At 33.9% G+C, this 24,457-nt stretch overlaps 1 protein-coding gene across 1 annotated transcript; it reads right to left on the reverse strand.

Moving 5' to 3' along the window:
- Positions 1 to 18,803: 18,803 nt before the first annotated feature.
- On the reverse strand, positions 18,804 to 21,169 carry LOC139888488 (uncharacterized). Its single transcript, XM_071871494.1, has 3 exons — positions 19,528 to 21,169; positions 19,289 to 19,377; positions 18,804 to 19,190 (listed from the first exon to the last, which is right to left on the reverse strand). The coding sequence occupies exons 1-3, from the start codon at positions 21,167 to 21,169 to the stop codon at positions 18,804 to 18,806; spliced, it is 2,118 nt and encodes a 705-aa protein (XP_071727595.1).
- Between the last annotated feature and the right edge of the window lie 3,288 nt (positions 21,170 to 24,457).

Genomic DNA, 24,457 nt, shown 5'->3' on the forward strand with positions numbered 1-24,457 from the left:
TTAAATACTTAACGGTGATTACATAGACTTTATGTGTTTAACAGAATTAAATGCATAATTGATACTATTAGATTATCAGAATTAATATGTTATATTAATTTATGAACTTCTTTCGGATAGAGAAATAACTAGAAAACGTTACGATTAAGTTAATCTCCTAGAAAGCTTTTCAGTTTACGGAATTCAGAAAAACGACAAAATAATTATTTTTAATAATTATTGACTTTACGAAAAAACTTATTTAATTTATTATTTATTTAATGAATTAAACCCGATGATTGCATTTCAACGACTAGTTAACATTCCGGAGACCCGGTACGGTTAACGACACTCGAAATGGACCACGCGCTTATGAGTATTTATCAAAACCCGAGCCCAAGACACCCCTTAAAGGGCCATTCGGCCGAACCATCCCAACCCCACCCTAATTGGATTGTTTTGTTGCATTACTTTCTAGTTGGGTCATTAGTGGGGAGTTTTAGACCCTAAACCTAGATATAAAAGGAAAATTAAAGTTAGAAACCCTCATTCTTCCCTTTCTTTGATCGACAATTTGCTTCCCCCTCCCCCTTGGTGACCGTCGGCCATCACCACCATCAAACCACCCTCATCAATCAAAATTAGATCAAACCCCGTGCACGAACGTTGTTCCTTTGATCGTTCTCTACGTACGTATAAGCAATTTGATATTTTAAGGTATATTTGCAAACCCTAACTTTTATTAATCAGTTTTTTGTCAATTACATATTTCAAGGTATATTTGCAAACCCTAACTTTGGTTGACTTTTGTTGATTTGCTTGAACTAGTTGACTTTTAATTGCTTATTGAGTCAGTCTGAGCACTAGGACTTTGCCTACACAATGGGTTGATATAGTGTGACCTATATGTATACTTAAGGTGACCTATTTGACTAGGTTGCATTGTTCGGTCGAGATTGTTCGACTAAAGTACGATTTTGCTAAGATATTTCAGTTCTTTTGCTAAGGTGAGTCTACAGTCCCTACTACGTTTTTCAGGGATGAGATAACATGCTTTTTACAAATGTTTTACATATTAGGCACAAGTAACTAAACGAATATACATATGAGTTCAGATCAAAAATCCCTTAGCTTGATTATATTAATTACTTTATGTAAGCTCGACTAATAGGGACGGTACCGTTAGGTTTGACGAACCTTGCCGCAACCTACGAGGTACTTATTCTGTTGTTACTTGTACACTTGATCGGTGTATGCTTAGAAAGGGTAAAAGGAAGACGTGTAGCGCTTTAGCTATCCGAGGGTTAAAGTTTTATAATCAAGTGCTCATGCTTATGTATAATTTTTACGATGTTTTTCAGAAATCTTGTGGCCTAACTTACGAAATGCTTTACTAAACCTGTAGGTTCACTCAATGTTTTTCGTTAACGTTTTGCATGTTTTTATCTCAGGTTCATAGAGTTGTCATGCTTGTTTACTGCTAGATCTGGAATGTTATCCAGCATGTTCTCAGTCATGTCATACATCAAGAACAAATATTCGCATTGAAACTATTTACTTATCGTAATGTCTGGGGTTTACTTACGTTGGTTGTTTATGTCAACTACTTTTCAGATTCATTTCTTTAATAAATGACTTTGATTTAATATTTAATGCGAATACTTTTAGGAAACGTCTCATATAGAGGGTGTGATCGCTAAACTGTGGGACCGGAGTAAATACAGCGTTAGCGGATTCTGACGGGGTATTACAGGTATAGTTACCTTTCAATTATACAACCAAGTGACATACTTTTCACTACTCAACGAGAACTCCGAGAGTCTAGAGATAAGTAGGTCTGTGTAATTGGCTCATCCAACCAGATCTACACCATTCTAATCTTAGCTTTAATAAAAACATAGTTACCTTTCCCTAGCTCAAACTGATATCTTGGTCAACATTTTTCTTGATCTGCATACACCAAATATCCTTCCACTTTCTTTACTTTTCCGCAATTAGGAATATTAGCTTAAAACCAACTACTATCCTTCCACGTTAAAGGATTCAAAAGTACGAACCTAGGGTAACTTACACCTTCTACCTTAGAAAGTTAAAAGTAAATTTAGACCACGCAAAATATAAATAACAAACCACTATTATCTACTCTGATCATCCGATTCTGATGCCTTGCGGCTTAACGACACCGCATAAATAAAACTGTACGTTTTGGCCATATCATTGGACTACTTTCTGCAGTGTTTCTTTCCCGCTTCAAAGGCTGCAAAGTTACAAAGTGACATTAATCACTTTGTTCGAAAGTTAAACGAGACACTATATGACGTATAGACACGGTTTGGTAAAATGCTACGAAATTGTCCTCAACACGGGTTGAGCAATTTTCATAAGGCCCATATTTTCTACAAGGGTGTTAATGTGGCTACGAGGAAAGAGATTGACATTGCTGCAGGTTGATCTTTAATGAAAAAGATACTGGATGAAGCTTATAACTTCATCTCAAAAACCGCTAAACATTCATATGATTGGCACCAAGAGATGGATGTTTCTCGATCATCTCATGTTGCTAGTACCGAAACTAGTGATGAGCTCGCATTGGTTAACGCACAATTAGCAACTGTTAAAATACGAATGGAATCGATGACTAAAGAGATGCACGCTAAAAGGGTTGGTTGTGAATTATGTCATGGACCACATCTCACAAAGGATTGTGATCGGCCAACAATGGAAGAGCAGGTACTTGGTTAATCAATATAATAATCAGTACCAAGGGGGTAGTTCGGGTTATCAGAGGAATGAACCACCGGGGTTCGTTAATCGAAATCAGAATCGGCGTCAAATTAACAAAGTTCCTTCTTTAGAAGAGTTATTGCGGGGTTTTATAATGAAGATGGATGAATGCATCACGGCTTTAAGACAAGATAATGATGTGACAAAGCAACAAATGAGGCTTCAATAAGAATCAATGCAAAATTTGGAACGAGAAGTGGGTCGTATATTCCAAGTGTTAAGGGAGAGACCACCAGGTACTCTCCCATCAACTACCCAAATGAAACCGAATGTTAATGGGCTGCCCTGAATAATCTTGAGTAATAACAATAGAAGTGATGTGAAGAATAAAGATCCTCAAGTTTCTCCTTATTCGCAGGTGAATGCTATTTCTACCTTTTAGGGTTATGATTCCGATGAGGTTATTCCGACTTATACTCTGAATGGTGAAGATGGTTGGATTAGAGTTAGTGATATATGATCAATCCCTAATTAATGAGTTACTTAATTATGGATTGAGTGCAATGAGATTAAGATGGAGGATGAGATGTTTGAAGATTATTTTGGGCCCTGATGATCGTCTTTCACTTTAACTATCAAGTGATCAACCACCCCGACCCTGTCTTGATTGTTAATTGGCATGATTCACCTTGAAAACAATGTAAAATTCCTTGGGCAAGATCACAAGAGAAAGCTACAAACGTTCAGGCAAATGGCAGAGAATCAACCACCTATAAATGAGAGGCCAAGCTCCCTATTTATAGTATTCAAAATATCCGCGGTCTGTGGACTATTTAACTATCAGCGGAAACTTAGCAAAATGACCCGCAATCTTTTATTAGCGCGGAAACTGATCCGCTATCTTTATTTTTAGCGAATATTCCAAGCCTTTCGACTATACTTCGCGTTACTTCTGCTTTTAGCCTTTAGTAAATAAAATATACATATACAATGCTATGTATATGATCAAGTCCCCCAGTTTATTATGATACATCTTGCGAAGAAAATGTATCATGATAAACTCTTAAAAATTTGCAGTTATTCATGACCGCTATCCGCATTATCATATTGTCGTTATGCCTTTGTTACCGTTACAGCAAACAAAGTTACCGTTTACATCCGTTAGCGAAAATATTATCGTTTAAATTATTACAACGGATACTTAACGCAATTTATTAGCACTCTTACTTCCCCTATATATATCGGTGCCCATTATTACGAATTTCCCAGTCACTACTGAAAGGACCCGTTCATATACATTATAAACGATTCACAATAGTTGATTACATCGCGAGGTATTTGACCTCTATATGATACACTTTACAAACATTGCATTCGTTTTTAAAAGACAAACTTTCTTTACATCGAAAATTGACAGGCATGCATACCATTTCATAATATCCAATATTCAACTATAATTTACTTAATGATAATCTTGATGAACTCAATGACTCAAATGCAACATCTTTCAAAATATGCCATGAATGGCTCCAGTAAGATCTCTAAAATGAGCTAATGCACAGCGGAAGATTTCTTTAATACCTGAGAATAAACATGCTTTAAAGTGTCAACCATAAGGTTGGCGAGTTCATTAGTTTATCATCAATATTCATTTTCATCATTTTTATAGACCACAAGATTTTCATTTCCATTTCTCATAAATAAACATCCCATACATAGAGATAAAAATCATTCATATGGATTGAACACCTGGTAACCGACATTCACAAAATGCATATAAGAATATCCCCATCATTCCGGGATCCTCCATCGGACATGATATAAATTTCGAAGTACTAAAGCATCCGGTACTTTAGATGGGGCTTGTTGTGCCCGATAGATCTATCTTTAGGATTCGCGTCAATTAGGGTGTCTGTTCCCTAATTCTTAGATTACCAGACTTAATAAAAAGGGGCAATATTCGATTTCGATAATTCAACCATATAATGTAGTTTCGATTACTTGTGTCTATTTCGTAAAACATTTATAAAAATTGCGCATGTATTCTCAGCCCAAAAATATAAAGGGTAAAAAGGCAAATGAAAACTCACCATACTGTATTTTGTAGTAAAAATACATATAACATCATTGAACAAATGTAAGGTTGGCCTCGGATTCACGAACCTATATTAATTATATATATTTATATATTGGTCAATATTTGTATAACAAATTAAGTCAAGTCATAGTGTACCACAATCCTAATGCTCGAGTCTGACTCAACAGTATAGTAACATGTTATATTACTCATGCTCAGTTAAAATTCTAGTAAAAGGTGACGTGTGAAACAACGTAACACAAATGGTTTCATTATCATAAAATAGTATTTTAGTTTTTAGAGAAAGTCAACACAAAAAAATTAACTGAAAAGTTAACGAGAAAAGTCAAAGTTCAAAGTCAAAAGCCCAAGGTTAAAGTAAAAACGAGGTCGCATGCAAAAATACAATAACTTATACAAAAATGATTTATTTTTTTGGTCAAACATGACTAAACGGCCACTTCAGCGATTTTTAGAAAAATTATCGGAGCTCCGATTGATAAACGGCCAAAGATAAAAGTTACACATTACCAAAAAGATTAAGCATAAATGTTACAGAAATAAACTAAACCTAGACAACTCGTAGTTGCCAACGCGGTTTCGGAATTTCAAAGTTAATTTTTCAGCTTTAATAAATTTACAAAAGTGACCGAGTAGCCTACTTTGGAGATTTTTAGAAAATTCCTCGAAACTCGGATTGACAAACGGTCAAATCCTGCAAATTCTCGTTACCACAAAGATATAACATGATTTTTGGCTAAAGTAAACACACATCAGGCCGACTATGACAACTGCTACAAAACTGACATTTTTAAATAAAAAGTTTCAGCTCTTTTCAGAAATTTAAAATGTGAGCAAACAGTCAACTTTGACGATTTTTAGAAAAATTGTCGAGACTCGAATTGACAAACGGCCAGAGTCATTTGTTAGACCTTACATCAAAGAATTCAGTGGTATTTTTTCTTAAATCTGAAGCAACGCAGACCAGCGAGAATTTCAGTTCCCTTTTCGACATTTCATCAAAATTTGCAAAACTTCTTTTGTCCATAACTTGACAACCGTTCAACGAAACGAGACGTGCTTTATATGAAAATTTATCTACTCGACGAGTAGGATCTAAATAACCACTTTTTATAACCCATAAAATTAGTTCACTAATTATCATCAGCAATTTTAATTACGAAATTAATTATACAATTCGTTTATTTCATAACTTTCTAACCGTTCATCGAATCCATTCGATATCTAAATGAAAAGTTCTTAATTTTTCGCTAACTTTCCAAGGACATGCATATCTTATATCTTATCTCAACCGCAGATGTAATTAATTCAAGATTCAACATAACCTATCTAAGGGCAATATCAAAAGTACAAGCATGCATAATCCTATTTTCTCGAGCACTAGTCAGGGATACACTATCAGTATGTAAAAATTAAATTATGAGTACTTACGTATCAATATTGAGATTCAATATTGCAGGAAAGGTACGTAAACGCAACGGAGATGATAAATACTAGATTGACCTTACGAGCATAACTCCCGAACATTACCCATAACCTCCATAGCTATAACCCATAATTTCCTTAGCTCTATCCCACTCATAAAACCCGTTTTGAAAACACGCGAGCAGGACCCCGTCGTAGTATTTTATGTATAATACTAATAATAATAACCTTAATACTACTAATTAAGATTAATAACAATATTAATCTTAATATTAATATTAATTCTAATAATAATAATAATGATAATTAAAATTATATATAGAGAGAGTAAAGGGATGCGAAAGACAGAATGCAAATGAATCTGAATAAGAGTTCATTTGCTTAAATAATATGTGGCCTTACTTTACTTTACTTTCCAGCTGGTATCCAATTCACAATCTTGCCGACACTTCGTAATTCATATTCATATCATATGTATTACATAGGTTTAATATTATTTAATATTTAATATATTTAATCTTTAGAATTAATTAAATATTATATTATATTTACGCTCATGGTAAAAATATAATTTTTACAAAAACGACACGGTCGTGGTCTCACGACTCATGTACCACTTTCGGTTTTTCGAGCGCACTTTCGTACATCTAGAAAACTAGCCTTTTACGTTACGCGACGCGTACCTTTAATAATAATTTGACTTATTTATCAAAAATTTACTTTATGAAAAATGTAAATTATAAAATTGAGCGTTGTGGTCATTTCCTTCTATAAATCAAAGTCTCGTTGTTTGTCAAAATATTTTATTTTAAATTAAACGTTTTGTGACATGTACCTTTATTAATAACTAGACTTAAGTTAACTAAAAACTAACCCACTCAAAGTGTAACTTAATCTTTTGAGTGTTTTGGTCATTTCCTTTTATAATTCATAATCTTGTTATTTATCAAAGCCTATTTATTAATATTAGTTTAAAATCAAAACGTTTTATGACTAATTTAAAATATATAATTAAAATTTATCTAATAACATACTAGTTAACTTTTCAAAACCAATTATATTTCAAAGTTTGTTTTATAATCGTTTAGAAAATATTATAACACGTTTTGTTTATTCTTTAAGGCTTTAAATAGATCCAATTTCTTTATGCACTAACGTTTTTAAATATCAATCGTATCACTAAGAGAGTGTTACTATCGTGTGCTTAATGAATCTAGAAAACATATATTCTAAATACAATTCGCAGGTTTTCTATATATATGACTAATAATCGAAATACCAACTTATGTTATTTAAATAAATATATTTTAATAACCAGTTCTATTATATCGAAAAACATTTTCACACGTTTGATAATAGATCAATCAATGTATTATGAAATTCAATTCTCCACTAACTTTTGTCTAACTCTCGATAAATGACACCTTGTTCTTATTTGAAGATCACTTCACCATTATTTCTGAATACCGTTAAAAGTAATAGTTCTCTAATTCAAAGTGGACCTCATAATAGAGACTCGTAATCCTAATTCAATATATTTGATGATTCAATCATTTGTTATTATCTTTTAATCTCGTCGATTAACTTACCTCGTACAAATACGTTCATGTAAAGTATTATTCATTCAATACCTTGATAGTATTTCCAAATTCATAAAATAGATCTCCTAGCTTATTTTCATATTAACTAATCCGTTCAATGTTTCATTAATATAACTCAATTTAATAATCATACATATGTATACGTATATCTAATTAATTACACATAATTGTTCGTGAATCGTTAGGCATGGTCAACTGGTAATGGATATAGATTTCAAAACTTTCGAGACTCAATCATTACAAATTCTGCTTATCGTGTCGGGAATATATAAAGATTAAAGTTTAAATTTTATCAGAAATTTTTGGGTCATCACAGTACCTACCCGTTAAAAGAAATTTCGTCCCGAAATTTGATAGAGGTCGTCATGGCTAACAGTAAGAATGTTTTCATGATGAATATGAGTTGATAGCTAGAGTTTTATCATAATTAAGAAATACGGATAAAATAATTCGATTTCTCGAAGCGCATGAGTAAAGCTATCGTGAAAGAGCGAAATGAGTAAATGTAGAATCGTTTTAACTGATGACGTAGTTATGATTGATTTTCGGAATTTAAGGGATTTTAAAGAAAATCTTCGTAATAAGATGTGGTTCTTCGACGATTTAGGAAATCAGGATCTTCTTGGAGTAAATGCAATAATCTGTTCCGATTGCTCTGTCGGATATTTTTCTATAAATCCACCCCCGTTGTTTCCTTACAACTCATACCTTTTATTCTTTCTCCTCAGTTCATACTTTAAAACATTCGTCAATATGCTCCATCCCATTCTGATCCTTGATATACTCTTAATTTTTACATCTGTCATAATTCTCTTTCACCTACCACCAGAAGATTTTATTTACTTCTACTATTATCTTGGGGTTATAGTGTTATTAATTTTCCCGTGCCTTTACGTGGCAATACATATTGATATGCACGGTTTGTAGTTTCTGGGTGGTTGTTGGGTTTTATATCTTCCCTTATATTTCGATGCCCCTGCTTCTGTCTTCTATAATCATTGTCATCCACAGTTAATGCTATCTCCTATTTGCTGCGATTTATACTCCAATTCTCTATTTCAGAGTTTTGTCCTTTCGTTTCTTCTTCTTGCAATTAAACATCTCTTGTAATGGTCCGGAATTCGCAGATATGAATTTTGGAATAACATTGTTAATTTTCTAAGAAGGAAATGGTAATAGTAAAATCTTGATTTGTTAAGTTACCAGAATACCCTAGAAAGGACCGAATCATCAAGAAAAATATTTTCTTGATATATTTAGAGATTAGATAGAATGTAAGAATCGTGTAAATGATACATGATGACGGTATGTTCTGTGAATCATCACGTTCCACTAGAAACTCAGCATGAATTACCGTAATATAATGACGTTGATCAAGTGTCATTATATTATACTAACTCATGCTTCAGTTCCCAACACTACTTCAAACATTCATTTTTTTTTTCTTTCAGAATTTAGAAACTAACACAGTTTCTTTTATGTTACAGATATTACGGAGAGATAAATAATTTCAAATAAGAGTAGTTGTGAAAATATCTCCAGAAATATAGAGAATATGTATAATGAGAGATACGATGAGATCTTAGAATGTTCAAGATATGATGATGATGAAGAATATCTGTCTGTGAAGGTTTAGAATAAGAAGTAAGGTGTTCGTTAACGATTTCAGCAGGCACTGAATCCTTTGAATCATTTGGAGGCAGGTTCAGTCATTGTGATTTGTCCACAGCCTCCTTCATACTTTGCTCAATCCATTTTCTAGTTCCAAACCTTTTCTTGTTCCGAGTTTTGCCAACACACTATTCTTTATCCTCAGCTTTTAACCATTAAAGTCGTTTATAGTTTTTGCTGCTTCATTAGCATTTCGAGAACTAGTTCGCAGTTCAAGGTGTTTTTTTTTTTCACATTCGAAATCCGTAATTCTTGGAGGTAGACGTTATATGTATAACTATTGGCGTGGAAACGCTACGAAATTCAAAATATTGATTGCTAATTCTCAGTATTTGGTATGACAATTATCGTTACAGGATGTAGGTGAGTACATGATGGGTTTTTAATGAATGAGTATATTGACTTTTCGGAGAGGTTTAAGTCGAAGGTTAATGAAGTTGTTGATATGTTTACTGTTAATGTGGTGGAATATTTAAGGTTCCCCAGTAACGATGAAAGGACAACATATCTATCGAGGTTATAATAAAAATTAGTTTTACTGAAAAGTCGAAGTTGACTTGCTGGAGCTGTGACAAATTTGACTACTTTGGAAAAGAATCGTAAGGTTGTTTTTGCTAATAAATGATAAAGAACTCGACGCGGGTACATGTTAAACTATGACTTTGGTTTCAAGAGTTTTTCAGGTGCAAGACTTCGGGTAATGTGTGGTTGGATCATCATTTCGACTGGTCATTATCTGAAGTGTCTTCCGAAATTTTGAAGTGTTTTAAGTGCAGCTTGTCATTGTCAATATCCAAAGGATGAAATTGTCATGAATCTCAATTGATTCTCATATCCTCCTGAGTGTTACAAATAAAAGTGATGTCCTATCACAATTTTGAAGTCAAAGTATCGCTTTGAAAAAATGTAATGATCTAAGAGTGATGATTTTGCTTATATCTCGAGCTGCTTTCTGAGATCTCAAAATCAGAATATGTAATTGAATTTGAATGAGTATGGTCATTTTGATTTCTTATAAAGGAATGTATACTGTTGTGAAAATAGAAAGTATAGTTGATGATTTACTGAATTAGAATCGAAGAATGTAATATATTAATTGTGAATTTATATATATCTCGGTTATTACCTACCCGTTAAAAAAATTGCACAAATAATATTTTGAACAAGAATATATATATATATATTTTTTTTATTACAGTCTTTATGAAAATATATATGGATATATCTTCTTTCGATGTAATACAGGTTCAATGAGTTAATATCATATTAAGCTCATTTGATTTTTGGCTTGAATTAAAAATGAATAATTTCTAAAATATTAGAGATTACATAATCTTCACAAAGTATTTCACTACTGTGATCAATACTTCAATATTTATTCTTATAGATATTTCCTTAGTGAATCATTCCGATATTCATAGAACTCTTGGTAACTTTGCAAGATACGAATGTTGTCTTTCAGTAAGTTTCAAGTACATTGAAGATGAGAGTGTAAAATCAAACATGTTATTGAATGATACACTTGGTTTATTATGAAACCGAATTCATTTAATTGAAACAGAAATTGTAGTTAACGATGATTAGGTTGTTAACGAAGGATGTACATCATAGCATATTATTAATATGAATTTAAACGAGTAGTATCTACCCCTTTTCAATTCATACTTTAATAGCTTAGTATGAAAAGGTTTATTATAATCTCAGAATTCATATATATAAAATATACTATTTCTTCATAAGGAATGAGTTAATACTTCATAACTCGTTGATACAATATACTCGTTGTTGATTCGTAATGATTTCCACAGTGATTCTTGAACTGACGAAGTTTATGCTGTCATAGGTGTTGCTGATTCTAACGATGCTGATGTTACTGACTATGCTGGTGCTGCTAACGATACTGTTGATGCTGCTGGTAAATCAAGTCTAGCTTGTAAATCGTGCACGCTTCTTGTCAGGGTTTCGATTCTTCTCCCTATCATCTCTGTCCACTTATTTGATTTAAGGTTAGGGCTGAAATACATAATCTCTAAGACTTTAGAGATTACATAATCACCGCAGAATGTTTCTCCGATGAAGTTATGAATCAATACTTCATCGTTTGCTGTTCTTGGTACTCTTTGGTATCTATGGTGCGTGTGATGTTGATATCCGAGGTACAGATGGTGATGTCGAGGCGTGTGATGCGGATGTGATTGTTGGTGGTGGTAATGATACTGTTGATGTTGATAATAGTGATACCGTTGATGCCGGTGATGCTGCTGGTGCTTAGAGTATTGAGGTTTGCGATGTTGATGTTACTGGCGGTACTGGTTATGCTGCTGGTGCTGCTGATGGTGTTTGTAATCCTTGCACCATAATCTCCAAAACTGTAACGCGAGCGCGAAGTTCGTTAACTTATGTTAGTACACCGGGATGATTGGTGGTTGGAGCGAGCGGATGAATAAGATTTGTAATATAGGATAATATATAATCGTGACGAGATACTCTGGAAATGAGAGAAAAATGGTGTTTCGAATAGGTTCGCTGGTAAGTGCTTCAGGTTCATCGCCAAGAGGTGATTGTGGTGGATGGAAGGGATCGCCTTCTTCTTGTCTCCAGTGATTTAGTATATTACGAACCCATCCCCAATTCATCCAGAATAGATGATGGGAAATTGGTTGATCCATTCCGGTGACACTGCTTTCGGAGCTCAGGTAGATATCCATATCCACATAGTTGTCGGAATCTTAGGAGTTCGAACTGGTTGAGGGATCCATCTCGTTTGATCAGGGGAATGAATTTTTTTTTTTTTTTTATTGGTATGAAATAGATTATAGTTAGATTTGATATTATTCGATACAAAATTTACATATGTATATATAATACCGAAATCCCATAAATTACGGAGAATCTTTGAAAAATGTTAGTCAAAGTTCACAGTAATAGATACGCTAAAATATTAATTAGCAGATATGCTAAGATATGAATTCGTCTATACACTATTATGCAATAAATGCAGGAAAACGCGTCTAGACTTAGGATGATAAGCAGGTAATTTCCTAAGGATGATAAGCAGATAATTTTCGACAAAATGATAAGCAAAAATTTTGACATGCAGACACGGTCGAAGTCCAGACTTACTAATGCATCTTAACGACTATCTGTTAGACACACTAATGCAAGACCTGGTTCGCTAAGATCACCGCTCTGATACCAACTGAAAGGACCCGTTCATATACATTATAAACGATTCACAATAGTTGATTACATCGCGAGGTATTTGACCTCTATATGATACACTTTACAAACATTGCATTCGTTTTTAAAAGACAAACTTTCTTTACATCGAAAATTGACAGGCATGCATACCATTTCATAATATCCAATATTCAACTATAATTTACTTAATGATAATCTTGATGAACTCAATGACTCAAATGCAACATCTTTCAAAATATGCCATGAATGGCTCCAGTAAGATCTCTAAAATGAGCTAATGCACAGCGGAAGATTTCTTTAATACCTGAGAATAAACATGCTTTAAAGTGTCAACCATAAGGTTGGCGAGTTCATTAGTTTATCATCAATATTCATTTTCATCATTTTTATAGACCACAAGATTTTCATTTCCATTTCTCATAAATAAACATCCCATACATAGAGATAAAAATCATTCATATGGATTGAACACCTGGTAACCGACATTCACAAAATGCATATAAGAATATCCCCATCATTCCGGGATCCTCCATCGGACATGATATAAATTTCGAAGTACTAAAGCATCCGGTACTTTAGATGGGGCTTGTTGTGCCCGATAGATCTATCTTTAGGATTCGCGTCAATTAGGGTGTCTGTTCCCTAATTCTTAGATTACCAGACTTAATAAAAAGGGGCAATATTCGATTTCGATAATTCAACCATATAATGTAGTTTCGATTACTTGTGTCTATTTCGTAAAACATTTATAAAAATTGCGCATGTATTCTCAGCCCAAAAATATAAAGGGTAAAAAGGCAAATGAAAACTCACCATACTGTATTTTGTAGTAAAAATACATATAACATCATTGAACAAATGTAAGGTTGGCCTCGGATTCACGAACCTATATTAATTATATATATTTATATATTGGTCAATATTTGTATAACAAATTAAGTCAAGTCATAGTGTACCACAATCCTAATGCTCGAGTCTGACTCAACAGTATAGTAACATGTTATATTACTCATGCTCAGTTAAAATTCTAGTAAAAGGTGACGTGTGAAACAACGTAACACAAATGGTTTCATTATCATAAAATAGTATTTTAGTTTTTAGAGAAAGTCAACACAAAAAAATTAACTGAAAAGTTAACGAGAAAAGTCAAAGTTCAAAGTCAAAAGCCCAAGGTTAAAGTAAAAACGAGGTCGCATGCAAAAATACAATAACTTATACAAAAATGATTTATTTTTTTGGTCAAACATGACTAAACGGCCACTTCAGCGATTTTTAGAAAAATTATCGGAGCTCCGATTGATAAACGGCCAAAGATAAAAGTTACACATTACCAAAAAGATTAAGCATAAATGTTACAGAAATAAACTAAACCTAGACAACTCGTAGTTGCCAACGCGGTTTCGGAATTTCAAAGTTAATTTTTCAGCTTTAATAAATTTACAAAAGTGACCGAGTAGCCTACTTTGGAGATTTTTAGAAAATTCCTCGAAACTCGGATTGACAAACGGTCAAATCCTGCAAATTCTCGTTACCACAAAGATATAACATGATTTTTGGCTAAAGTAAACACACATCAGGCCGACTATGACAACTGCTACAAAACTGACATTTTTAAATAAAAAGTTTCAGCTCTTTTCAGAAATTTAAAATGTGAGCAAACAGTCAACTTTGACGATTTTTAGAAAAATTGTCGAGACTCGAATTGACAAACGGCCAGAGTCATTTGTTAGACCTTACATCAAAGAATTCAGTGGTATTTTTTCTTAAATCTGAAGCAACGCAGACCAGCGAGAATTTCAGTTCCCTTTTCGACATTTCATCAAAATTTGCAAAACTTCTTTTGTCCATAACTTGACAACCGTTCAACGAAACGAGACGTGCTTTATATGAAAATTTATCTACTCGACGAGTAGGATCTAAATAACCACTTTTTATAACCCATAAAATTAGTTCACTAATTATCATCAGCAATTTTAATTACGAAATTAATTATACAATTCGTTTATTTCATAACTTTCTAACCGTTCATCGAATCCATTCGATATCTAAATGAAAAGTTCTTAATTTTTCGCTAACTTTCCAAGGACATGCATATCTTATATCTTATCTCAACCGCAGATGTAATTAATTCAAGATTCAACATAACCTATCTAAGGGCAATATCAAAAGTACAAGCATGCATAATCCTATTTTCTCGAGCACTAGTCAGGGATACACTATCAGTATGTAAAAATTAAATTATGAGTACTCACGTATCAATATTGAGATTCAATATTGCAGGAAAGGTACGTAAACGCAACGGAGATGATAAATACTAGATTGACCTTACGAGCATAACTCCCGAACATTACCCATAACCTCCATAGCTATAACCCATAATTTCCTTAGCTCTATCCCACTCATAAAACCCGTTTTGAAAACACGCGAGCAGGACCCCGTCGTAGTATTTTATGTATAATACTAATAATAATAACCTTAATACTACTAATTAAGATTAATAACAATATTAATCTTAATATTAATATTAATTCTAATAATAATAATAATGATAATTAAAATTATATATAGAGAGAGTAAAGGGATGCGAAAGACAGAATGCAAATGAATCTGAATAAGAGTTCATTTGCTTAAATAATATGTGGCCTTACTTTACTTTACTTTCCAGCTGGTATCCAATTCACAATCTTGCCGACACTTCGTAATTCATATTCATATCATATGTATTACATAGGTTTAATATTATTTAATATTTAATATATTTAATCTTTAGAATTAATTAAATATTATATTATATTTACGCTCATGGTAAAAATATAATTTTTACAAAAACGACACGGTCGTGGTCTCACGACTCATGTACCACTTTCGGTTTTTCGAGCGCACTTTCGTACATCTAGAAAACTAGCCTTTTACGTTACGCAACACGTACCTTTAATAATAATTTGACTTATTTATCAAAAATTTACTTTATGAAAAATGTAAATTATAAAATTGAGCGTTGTGGTCATTTCCTTCTATAAATCAAAGTCTCGTTGTTTGTCAAAATATTTTATTTTAAATTAAACGTTTTGTGACATGTACCTTTATTAATAACTAGACTTAAGTTAACTAAAAACTAACCCACTCAAAGTGTAACTTAATCTTTTGAGTGTTTTGGTCATTTCCTTTTATAATTCATAATCTTGTTATTTATCAAAGCCTATTTATTAATATTAGTTTAAAATCAAAACATTTTATGACTAATTTAAAATATATAATTAAAATTTATCTAATAACATACTAGTTAACTTTTCAAAACCAATTATATTTCAAAGTTTGTTTTATAATCGTTTAGAAAATATTATAACACGTTTTGTTTATTCTTTAAGGCTTTAAATAGATCCAATTTCTTTATGCACTAACGTTTTTAAATATCAATCGTATCACTAAGAGAGTGTTACTATCGTGTGCTTAATGAATCTAGAAAACATATATTCTAAATACAATTCGCAGGTTTTCTATATATATGACTAATAATCGAAATACCAACTTATGTTATTTAAATAAATATATTTTAATAACCAGTTCTATTATATCGAAAAACATTTTCACACGTTTGATAATAGATCAATCAATGTATTATGAAATTCAATTCTCCACTAACTTTTGTCTAACTCTCGATAAATGACACCTTGTTCTTATTTGAAGATCACTTCACCATTATTTCTGAATACCGTTAAAAGTAATAGTTCTCTAATTCAAAGTGGACCTCATAATAGAGACTCGTAATCCTAATTCAATATATTTGATGATTCAATCATTTGTTATTATCTTTTAATCTCGTCGATTAACTTACCTCGTACAAATACGTTCATGTAAAGTATTATTCATTCAATACCTTGATAGTATTTCCAAATTCATAAAATAGATCTCCTAGCTTATTTTCATATTAACTAATCCGTTCAATGTTTCATTAATATAACTCAATTTAATAATCATACATATGTATACGTATATCTAATTAATTACACATAATTGTTCGTGAATCGTTAGGCATGGTCAACTGGTAATGGATATAGATTTCAAAACTTTCGAGACTCAATCATTACAAATTCTGCTTATCGTGTCGGGAATATATAAAGATTAAAGTTTAAATTTTATCAGAAATTTTTGGGTCATCACAACTACATTGAAACACATCGTAATTAAACAAATATTCATTCCACCTGTGCAACTACTTTCTTACTCGAAACTTCTATTCAATCAATAATGAAGATCGACGAAGTTGACAGCAAGGTTAACCCAAAAAACTTCATCTCGAAGTTATTAACAAGCCCTGAGGCTAAATCGACGGCGTCAAAAGAAAAGCAAACAATTTCGGTTGTTGACTTGACCCCCAAATCTCCTCTTACCAAGCCGATCTCCACCAAAAGACCATACCACACACCGCCATCTTCGCAGAGTAAAAAATTAAAACAACCCGAAACCACTCTTTACAATAATCCAACTATATCGGATTATGAAGGGGATCAGCAAACGGGTAAGTCCTGAACATTATCGCATAATTACAACATTTGTAATGCTCGTATTTTTCTGCGTATCTTATAATTTGCATGCTTTTGCAAGCGGTTCCACTGGTGACCCCATTTTTGCTAGCCCAAACACTCTTGACCAAATCACAGAGTTGTTCCGCACTCCACCCGACTCTTTTGGGGTGAGAGTTAACGGTTTATCGGGATACACTTATGCTTCTTCTTCTGCGGCACTAGATCAATGCCAACATATGAAGCTGGCAATCCCAAACGAGCTTCGCCATGAGTTTTCAAAGCTTTCGGCACTTGGCGCACATAACAGTTTTGTGCAGAATTTCTACATGTCCTTCAATTCCGCTTATGACATAATCTGCCGCCAAGAAAAATTCTTTAATGTTCTTTAGGCTGAAAAAGAAAAGTATCACACCGAGAAGGCTAAAGCTGCGGACCGTGAAAAACACTGTGTTGACCTCTCCTAAGAACTCACCGTAGCAAAAACCACCGTTGATGACTTAAAACAACAGGTTGCTACTGCGGCTGAAAAAGGAAACAACTTTCAAGCCACCATTAAAGCTCTGACAGAGGATGTGACGAAATTAACCACAAAGCGAGACAGTGCTCTAGCTTCTAAAGCTTCAGCGGAGCTGAAGTTCAACAAGCTTCGTCAACATCTCCCCCAATTGGCTAGGAAAATTCTCAACTCCAAGCCTGTTTCTGCGAAGTTTTCAACGTTCGCTGCCGCGTTAAAACTACGTGAGAGGGTAGAGTTTATGGATCAGATTGCCATCAACTGCCCATTTCCAGAATCACTACCAACTGCAATAGCTGATCACCTTTGTTAGTTAGAAGAGGCGCAATCAGCATTTTCTGTCGCTCAAGAAGGCATAGTCAAAATTCCCCTCCCTAAGATAACATCGATAAGCGAGCAGGAGGATGTCACTGCAGATGACATCATCAAGCTTGACTTATCCAAGGATTAGAATTTCGCTTTGTATAACAGCGTGCAACTGCCTCTACGTCATTATTAATAAAATTTTCGCTGTTCTTATATTTGCAAGTACTTCTATTTAAATAGCGCTTTTATCAATAATATTCATAACACTGACTTGTCCTTTACAATTTCCAACTTTTATTATCGTGCACATAATAAGTATGTACTTTTGCGAAACAATCTGTATGCATGTATATTTATACGTTATGAATCTTCTAAGTTCGTCAAAGCGATCCTTGGGCAATCAATTAGCATTGCGAAGCATTTATGTATGGCAATATCAAATACTTAAGATTTTAAGTTTCTTTCACAATAGTTATTTTCTGCGAAAGTGGGCAATTTCACTACTTCGCCACTTAATTGTCGCGAAACACCTCAGCACTATGAAACAAAATACAAAACATTTCATAAACTTTTGGCATTTCTCAAATAAACTTTTTGCATATTCTTACAAGTGTCTACTTTTTATATTCTCACAAGTGTGATCAAGACTTGCAAAAATTAAAAATAAAAACACATAGAAAGAATATCAAGTATAGGCCTTGCAACGAATTTCACACTTTACACATATACATTTTGGCCTTCATGTTATTTTCGCAGAATTACGCATAGTGTCGCTTTAATAAAGCGGCATGCCACGCATTTGGTAAAGTTCGCCCTTCCACATCTGCGAGCTTATATAAACCTGCTGCATTAATTGCCACAACTTGATAAGGGCCCTCCAAGTTAGGTCCTAATTTGCCAAGTTTTTCTACTCTACTTGCATCATTATTCCGCAGTACCCACTCGCCTATATCAAAAGATAAAGCACGCACTCTTTTGTTATAATACTTGGCAATTTGTTTTTTATTATTTTCCTCTCTGATAACAGCCATTAACCTTCGCTCTTCGATGAAATTAAGATTTTCGCTTAATGCATCGTCATTTGCTCCTTCTTCAAAGTTAGCGACTCTATGCGTTGGAACAAGAATTTCAGCGGGTATTACTGCCTTAGAGCCATATACCAAACTAAAAGGTGTTTCCCTTGTGCTTTTCTTGAAAGTAGTGCGATGTGCGCACAAAACATTGGGTAATTCATCCACCCAACCCGTTCGCTTTTCGTATAACCTCTTTTAATACCGCTTACAATATCGCAGTTGGTTACTTCGCATAAGCCATTAGCCTGTGGATGTGCCACTGATGTAAACTTTTGGATTATATTTAAATCAGTGCACCATGTTTTAAAAGGATCTTTCGCTATTTGAGCCCCGTTATCGCTAACTAATTCACGCGGAATACAAAATCTGCAAAAAATATACTCTCTCACAAAATTTCGCAATTGCACACCAGTGATAGTGCGAACCGCCTTAGCTTCAACCCATTTTGTAAAATAGTCAATTGCCACAATCAGGAATTTAACATTGCCAGGTCCTGCTGGAAATGGCCCTACAATTTCAATAGCCCACTTGTGAAATGGCAATGGCGAATTAACATGGATCATATCATGCCTTGGCATCCGATTCTGCGGAGCATGCCTTTGGCAGCTTTTACAGCGCTTAACAATTTTTGCAACATCGCGATATAGGGATGACCAAAAGTAACCCATCCACATAATCTTCGCCGCGATAGTTTTATAACCTAAATGCAATGCACAGGAACCGTTATGCACTTCATTAATTATCATTTCTGCTTCAATTGGGCCCACACATCGTATCATTGGACCACAGTATGACTTGCGATATAAAATGTCATTTTGAATGATATACATTGGTGCTCGCTCTCTTATTAAGCGAGCTTCGCGCCTATCACTTGGCAAAATATCACTACGGATGTACTGCAGGATTGGTTCCATCCAATTTGGTTGTTCTTCTACAACAGATGCGACCATTAAGTCGCTATCTATTGACTTGCTTGGCAATTCCTCAACCCAAACTTGTTTTTGAAAGTGCCAAAATGTTAGAGCGGCCAACTTACTCAAAGCATCCGCCTTCTTATTTTGACTTCTTGGCACTTGCGCGAGTTCAAAATGCTCGAACCGCACTGCCAATTCTTTCAACAACTGCAAATATTTTTGTATTGAAGAATCATGCGCCTCAAAAGATCCATTAAACTGATTTGCTACTAATTGCGAATCTGTAAATGCTCGCAACTTAGTGATATCCATTTTTCGCGCAATATTTAACCCAGCAAGCAAGGCTTCATATTCCGCTTCATTATTTGTCACATCAAAATTAAAGCGCAACGCGTACATATGCTCCTCACCACTTGTGCTTGCCAAAACTAAACCCGCACCTACGCCTTCTGCACATGAAGCTCCATCAGTAAATAAATCCCATGTTTCGCCAACTACTGGTTTTAAATCTGTTCTCTCATTAATCACCTCTAACTCCCCAGTCATTTCGGAGAGGTAATCCGCCAAAACTTGACCCTTTACAGCATTGCACGGAAGGTAAGAAATTTGATAAGCACCTAACTCCACTGCCCACAATGCGAGTCTACCAGATATCTCTGGTTTTGTTAAGACTTGCTTGACCGGAATGTTAGTTAACACGTGTACCGGGTATCCTTGAAAATACCTTCTTAACCTTCGCGATGTTAATATGAGCGTATACACGAATTTTTCAATCGGCGCATAGTTTATCTCACTTCCTGCCAGAGCTTTACTGACAAAATACACAGGTTTTTGTATTTTTTCCCTTTTCGCAACCAGAACTGAGCCAAAAGCTTCATTTGCTACCGATATATAAAGGTAAAGACTTTCGCCATCAATTGGCGCTGTTAACGTAGGTAAAGTTTTTAATAACTTCTTCATTTCCTGAAACGCGGTTTCAGCTTCACTTTTCCAAACAAAGCTCTTTTGTTTTAAGCAGCCTTTTAAAGTTTTAAAAAATGGTAATTGTCTTTCAGTAGCCTTAGACAAGAAATGCGTTAATGCGGCTAATTTTCCCGTCAAACTTTTCACTTCCTTGACCGTCTTTGGTGCCGTCATATTTACAATAGCCGCAATTTTCTTTGGATTAGCTTGAATACCTTGCTCAGTAACAAGATATCCTAAAAACTTTTTCGCCAAAACTACACTTTAGTGGATTAAGCTTCATGTTTATCCTACGCAATGTATCAAACGTTTCCCGCATATCGGCGTTAATACACTCTTGCGTTGTGCTTTTAATTACCAAATCATCTACATAAGCCTCAAGATTACGCCCAATTTGGTTTTCAAACGCAGTATCAATTAAGCGTTGATATGTCGCGCCCGCATTGATTAAGCAAAAATGCATCATTATGTAAGAAAATATGCCTTTGCCTGTATGGAAAGCGGTTTTATCTGCGTCTTTCCTAGCCATTGGGATCTGATGATATCCCCTCGCCACATCCAAAAGACATTTATACGGAAAAGCGTGCAAAGATTCCACTTTCAAATCAATTTCTGGAAGTGGATAGTTATCCTTAAGACGCTCTTTGTTTAAATCCTTGAAATCAATACACATTCTCCACGAGCCATCGGGCTTTTTTTTTACCAAAACTTGATTCGCAATCCGCGATTGGTATTGAACTTCGCGTAAAATTCCAGCTTTCACCAATTTTGTTACCTCTTCGCATAGCCACTTAGCGCGATCTGGGGCCATGCCTCTACGCTTCTGCACTACAGGTTTTAAAGTTGGATTCACATTAAGTCTGTGTTCCGCAATATGACACAGAACCCCAGTCATATCATTTTCGCACCAAGCAAAAACATCTATGCACTGTGTAAGTAACTACACAATTTGCTTATTGGTATCCGCACTAACATTGCATCCTACTTTAATTTTTTGATCAGGATACGCAGGATTAACCACCACCATGTTGTACGCAGCATCAGTGGTTTTTTGAACTGCACTTTTTATATTAACAGCCGCACAAATGGGCATGATGCTTGCTGAACTTATTTTCGCAACACCTTTATGCGTTGCGAACTTAACCATGCCATGAATTGTAGATGGAACAATTGCAAATTTACCTAAGGCAGTTCTTCCTAACAACATGTTATAGCGAGATGAAGTGCGCATAACATAGAAATCTAATTGTGCCCGCCACACTAAAACATCATCATTTTCATCAAAAATTTCAACATCTAAAGGCAATACGCCCATAGGCAATGAGGATTCCCCCGCAAAACCAGTTAGCGAGGCTGCGGTTGGTTGTAAATTTTCTCTAATACTCTCCGGCAGTTGAACAAAACATTGTTCATAAACAATGTTGACGCTGCTGCCATTATCAACATGAACTTTCACGATTGTGATTCCAGTTTTCGCAATTTTGCACGATACTACTATCGGCATTTCGGAGAAATCATCGCTTTGCATTTTTGGAAAACTAATTGGCGCAAACTGCCAATTTTGATACATTTTTGCTGACTTTCGCTTTCTTCCTATTTTTTGGGCATTTGCTTGCACAGCGACAGCAATACCACTATCAATTCCGATATTAGTCATTACTTCAATTAATCAAGCAATTTACTGCCAATTATAAACGTATTCGCCTATGAATCATCAAAATAACACACGATTAGAATTAAACAAGCGAATTAATCGTTTGATAGCACAAAACAAAAAATTTCAAGTTTAATTCTTAAAACGCGTCCCACGGATGGCGCCAATTGATCAATCCCTAATTAATGAGTTACTTAATTACGGATTGAGTGCAATGAGATTAAGATGGAGGATGGGATGTTTGATGATTATTTTTGGCCCTGATGATCGTCTTTCAATTTAACTATCAAGTTATCAACCACCCTGACCCGGTCTTGATTGTTAATTGGCATGATTTACCTTGAAAACAATGTAAAATTCCTTGGGCAAGATCACAAGAGAAAGCTACAAAGGTTCAGGAAAATGGCAGAGAATCAACCACCTATAAATGAGAGGCCAAGCTCCTTATTTATAGTATTCGAAATATCCGCGGTCTACGGATGATGTTATGCGAGGTGTATACGAAATAGTTATATTTTTATTGCGAAATACTATTAAATACGATACAATTTTACACAAGTTATTTATTTATTTTAGAGTGGATATACCTAAACCTTGCTACAACAATATATGCAGTGTACCTAATCGTAAAGTAGTGTAGTTTTTAGTAAGTCTGGTTCGTTCCGCAGGGAGCTAGCTGAGTCTAACGCTATATTTATTTTAAACTATATTTGTATTAATATATATATATATATATATATATATATATATATATATATATATATATATATATATATATATATATATATATATATATATATATATATATATATATATAAGTAATATTATTATTATTATAAAAGGGGGATTTTTATCATTTAATGATCGGTTTGTCGATTTTATGTCTTAAGTCACAATTAAAACCTAATGTAAAATATTAAATATAAATACAACTTAATTTAAAGCGTAAAGTAAATGATGATAAATAAAAATGCGATAATTAAAAGTACGATAATTAAAAGTGCGATAAATAAAATGACAGTAAATAAAATTGCGATGAGATATAAAATAAAGGAATTATGCTTATTTAAACTTCCGTAATCATGATGTTTGACATGTTGATTTTAATATATTACCATGGGTTAATTGTCCTTTGTCCTGGATTATTCGATATGTCCATCTGGTTTTATCCATAATAGTCCATCAGTCATAATTATAAAGTGCGAGAGTCTTCGTCAAATTAACCTTATACCCGAAGTCAAATATTCCAACTAATTGCGGATTCGAACTGTAAGAAGGTCTTAATACTTTGTTTAATGAATACACCAGGTTATCGAATGCGTGTAATCCAAGGTTTTAATACTTTGTTAACAATTACACCAATTACCCTTGAATGCAATCCACCCCTGTTTTAATAAGTCCAGTGACTATTAATCCATTCCCGTGTCCTGTCAAATGAAAAATAATTCGTATTTATAAATGTAACGACCCTGGATTTTCCAATGTTTAATTATTAATAATTTATTGTTAATGCTTGTGTTTTAATAAACGTGTTCTTATACGTGTTACTTGTTACCATATTTAACTTTTCATGGCCCGACTTGTCTTTGTGACACACGTACTTTGAACGAACAATATTTTGAATATTATTTACATTCATGATTAATTATTATTTATCATTTTTAATTAACTAATGATAGTAGTTAATTACTTGGGCTTATTTATTTAATTGCTTACTTACTTGGACTTGGGCTTTTATTAATGGACATGGACTTGGAAGCCCACCCTTCTTTCTTAATGGACTAATTAGCCCATTATTATTCAAGTAT

This window comes from Rutidosis leptorrhynchoides, chromosome 2, assembly GCF_046630445.1.
Source record: "Rutidosis leptorrhynchoides isolate AG116_Rl617_1_P2 chromosome 2, CSIRO_AGI_Rlap_v1, whole genome shotgun sequence".
Classification (NCBI taxonomy): domain Eukaryota; kingdom Viridiplantae; phylum Streptophyta; class Magnoliopsida; order Asterales; family Asteraceae; genus Rutidosis; species Rutidosis leptorrhynchoides.

Bases quoted from the DNA above. Each gene is read 5' to 3' on its own strand.
- LOC139888488 (XM_071871494.1), bottom strand. From the start codon at position 21,169: ATGACGGCACCAAAGACGGTCAAGGAAGTGAAAAGTTTGACGGGAAAA. The intron at 19,378-19,527 runs GTGTGCAATTGC...AGTTTACATCAG, and splicing joins GGCGGTTCGCACTATCACTG to TGGCACATCCACAGGCTAAT. The intron at 19,191-19,288 runs GTTGGGTGGATG...TATGGCTCTAAG, and splicing joins GTTATACGAAAAGCGAACGG to GCAGTAATACCCGCTGAAAT.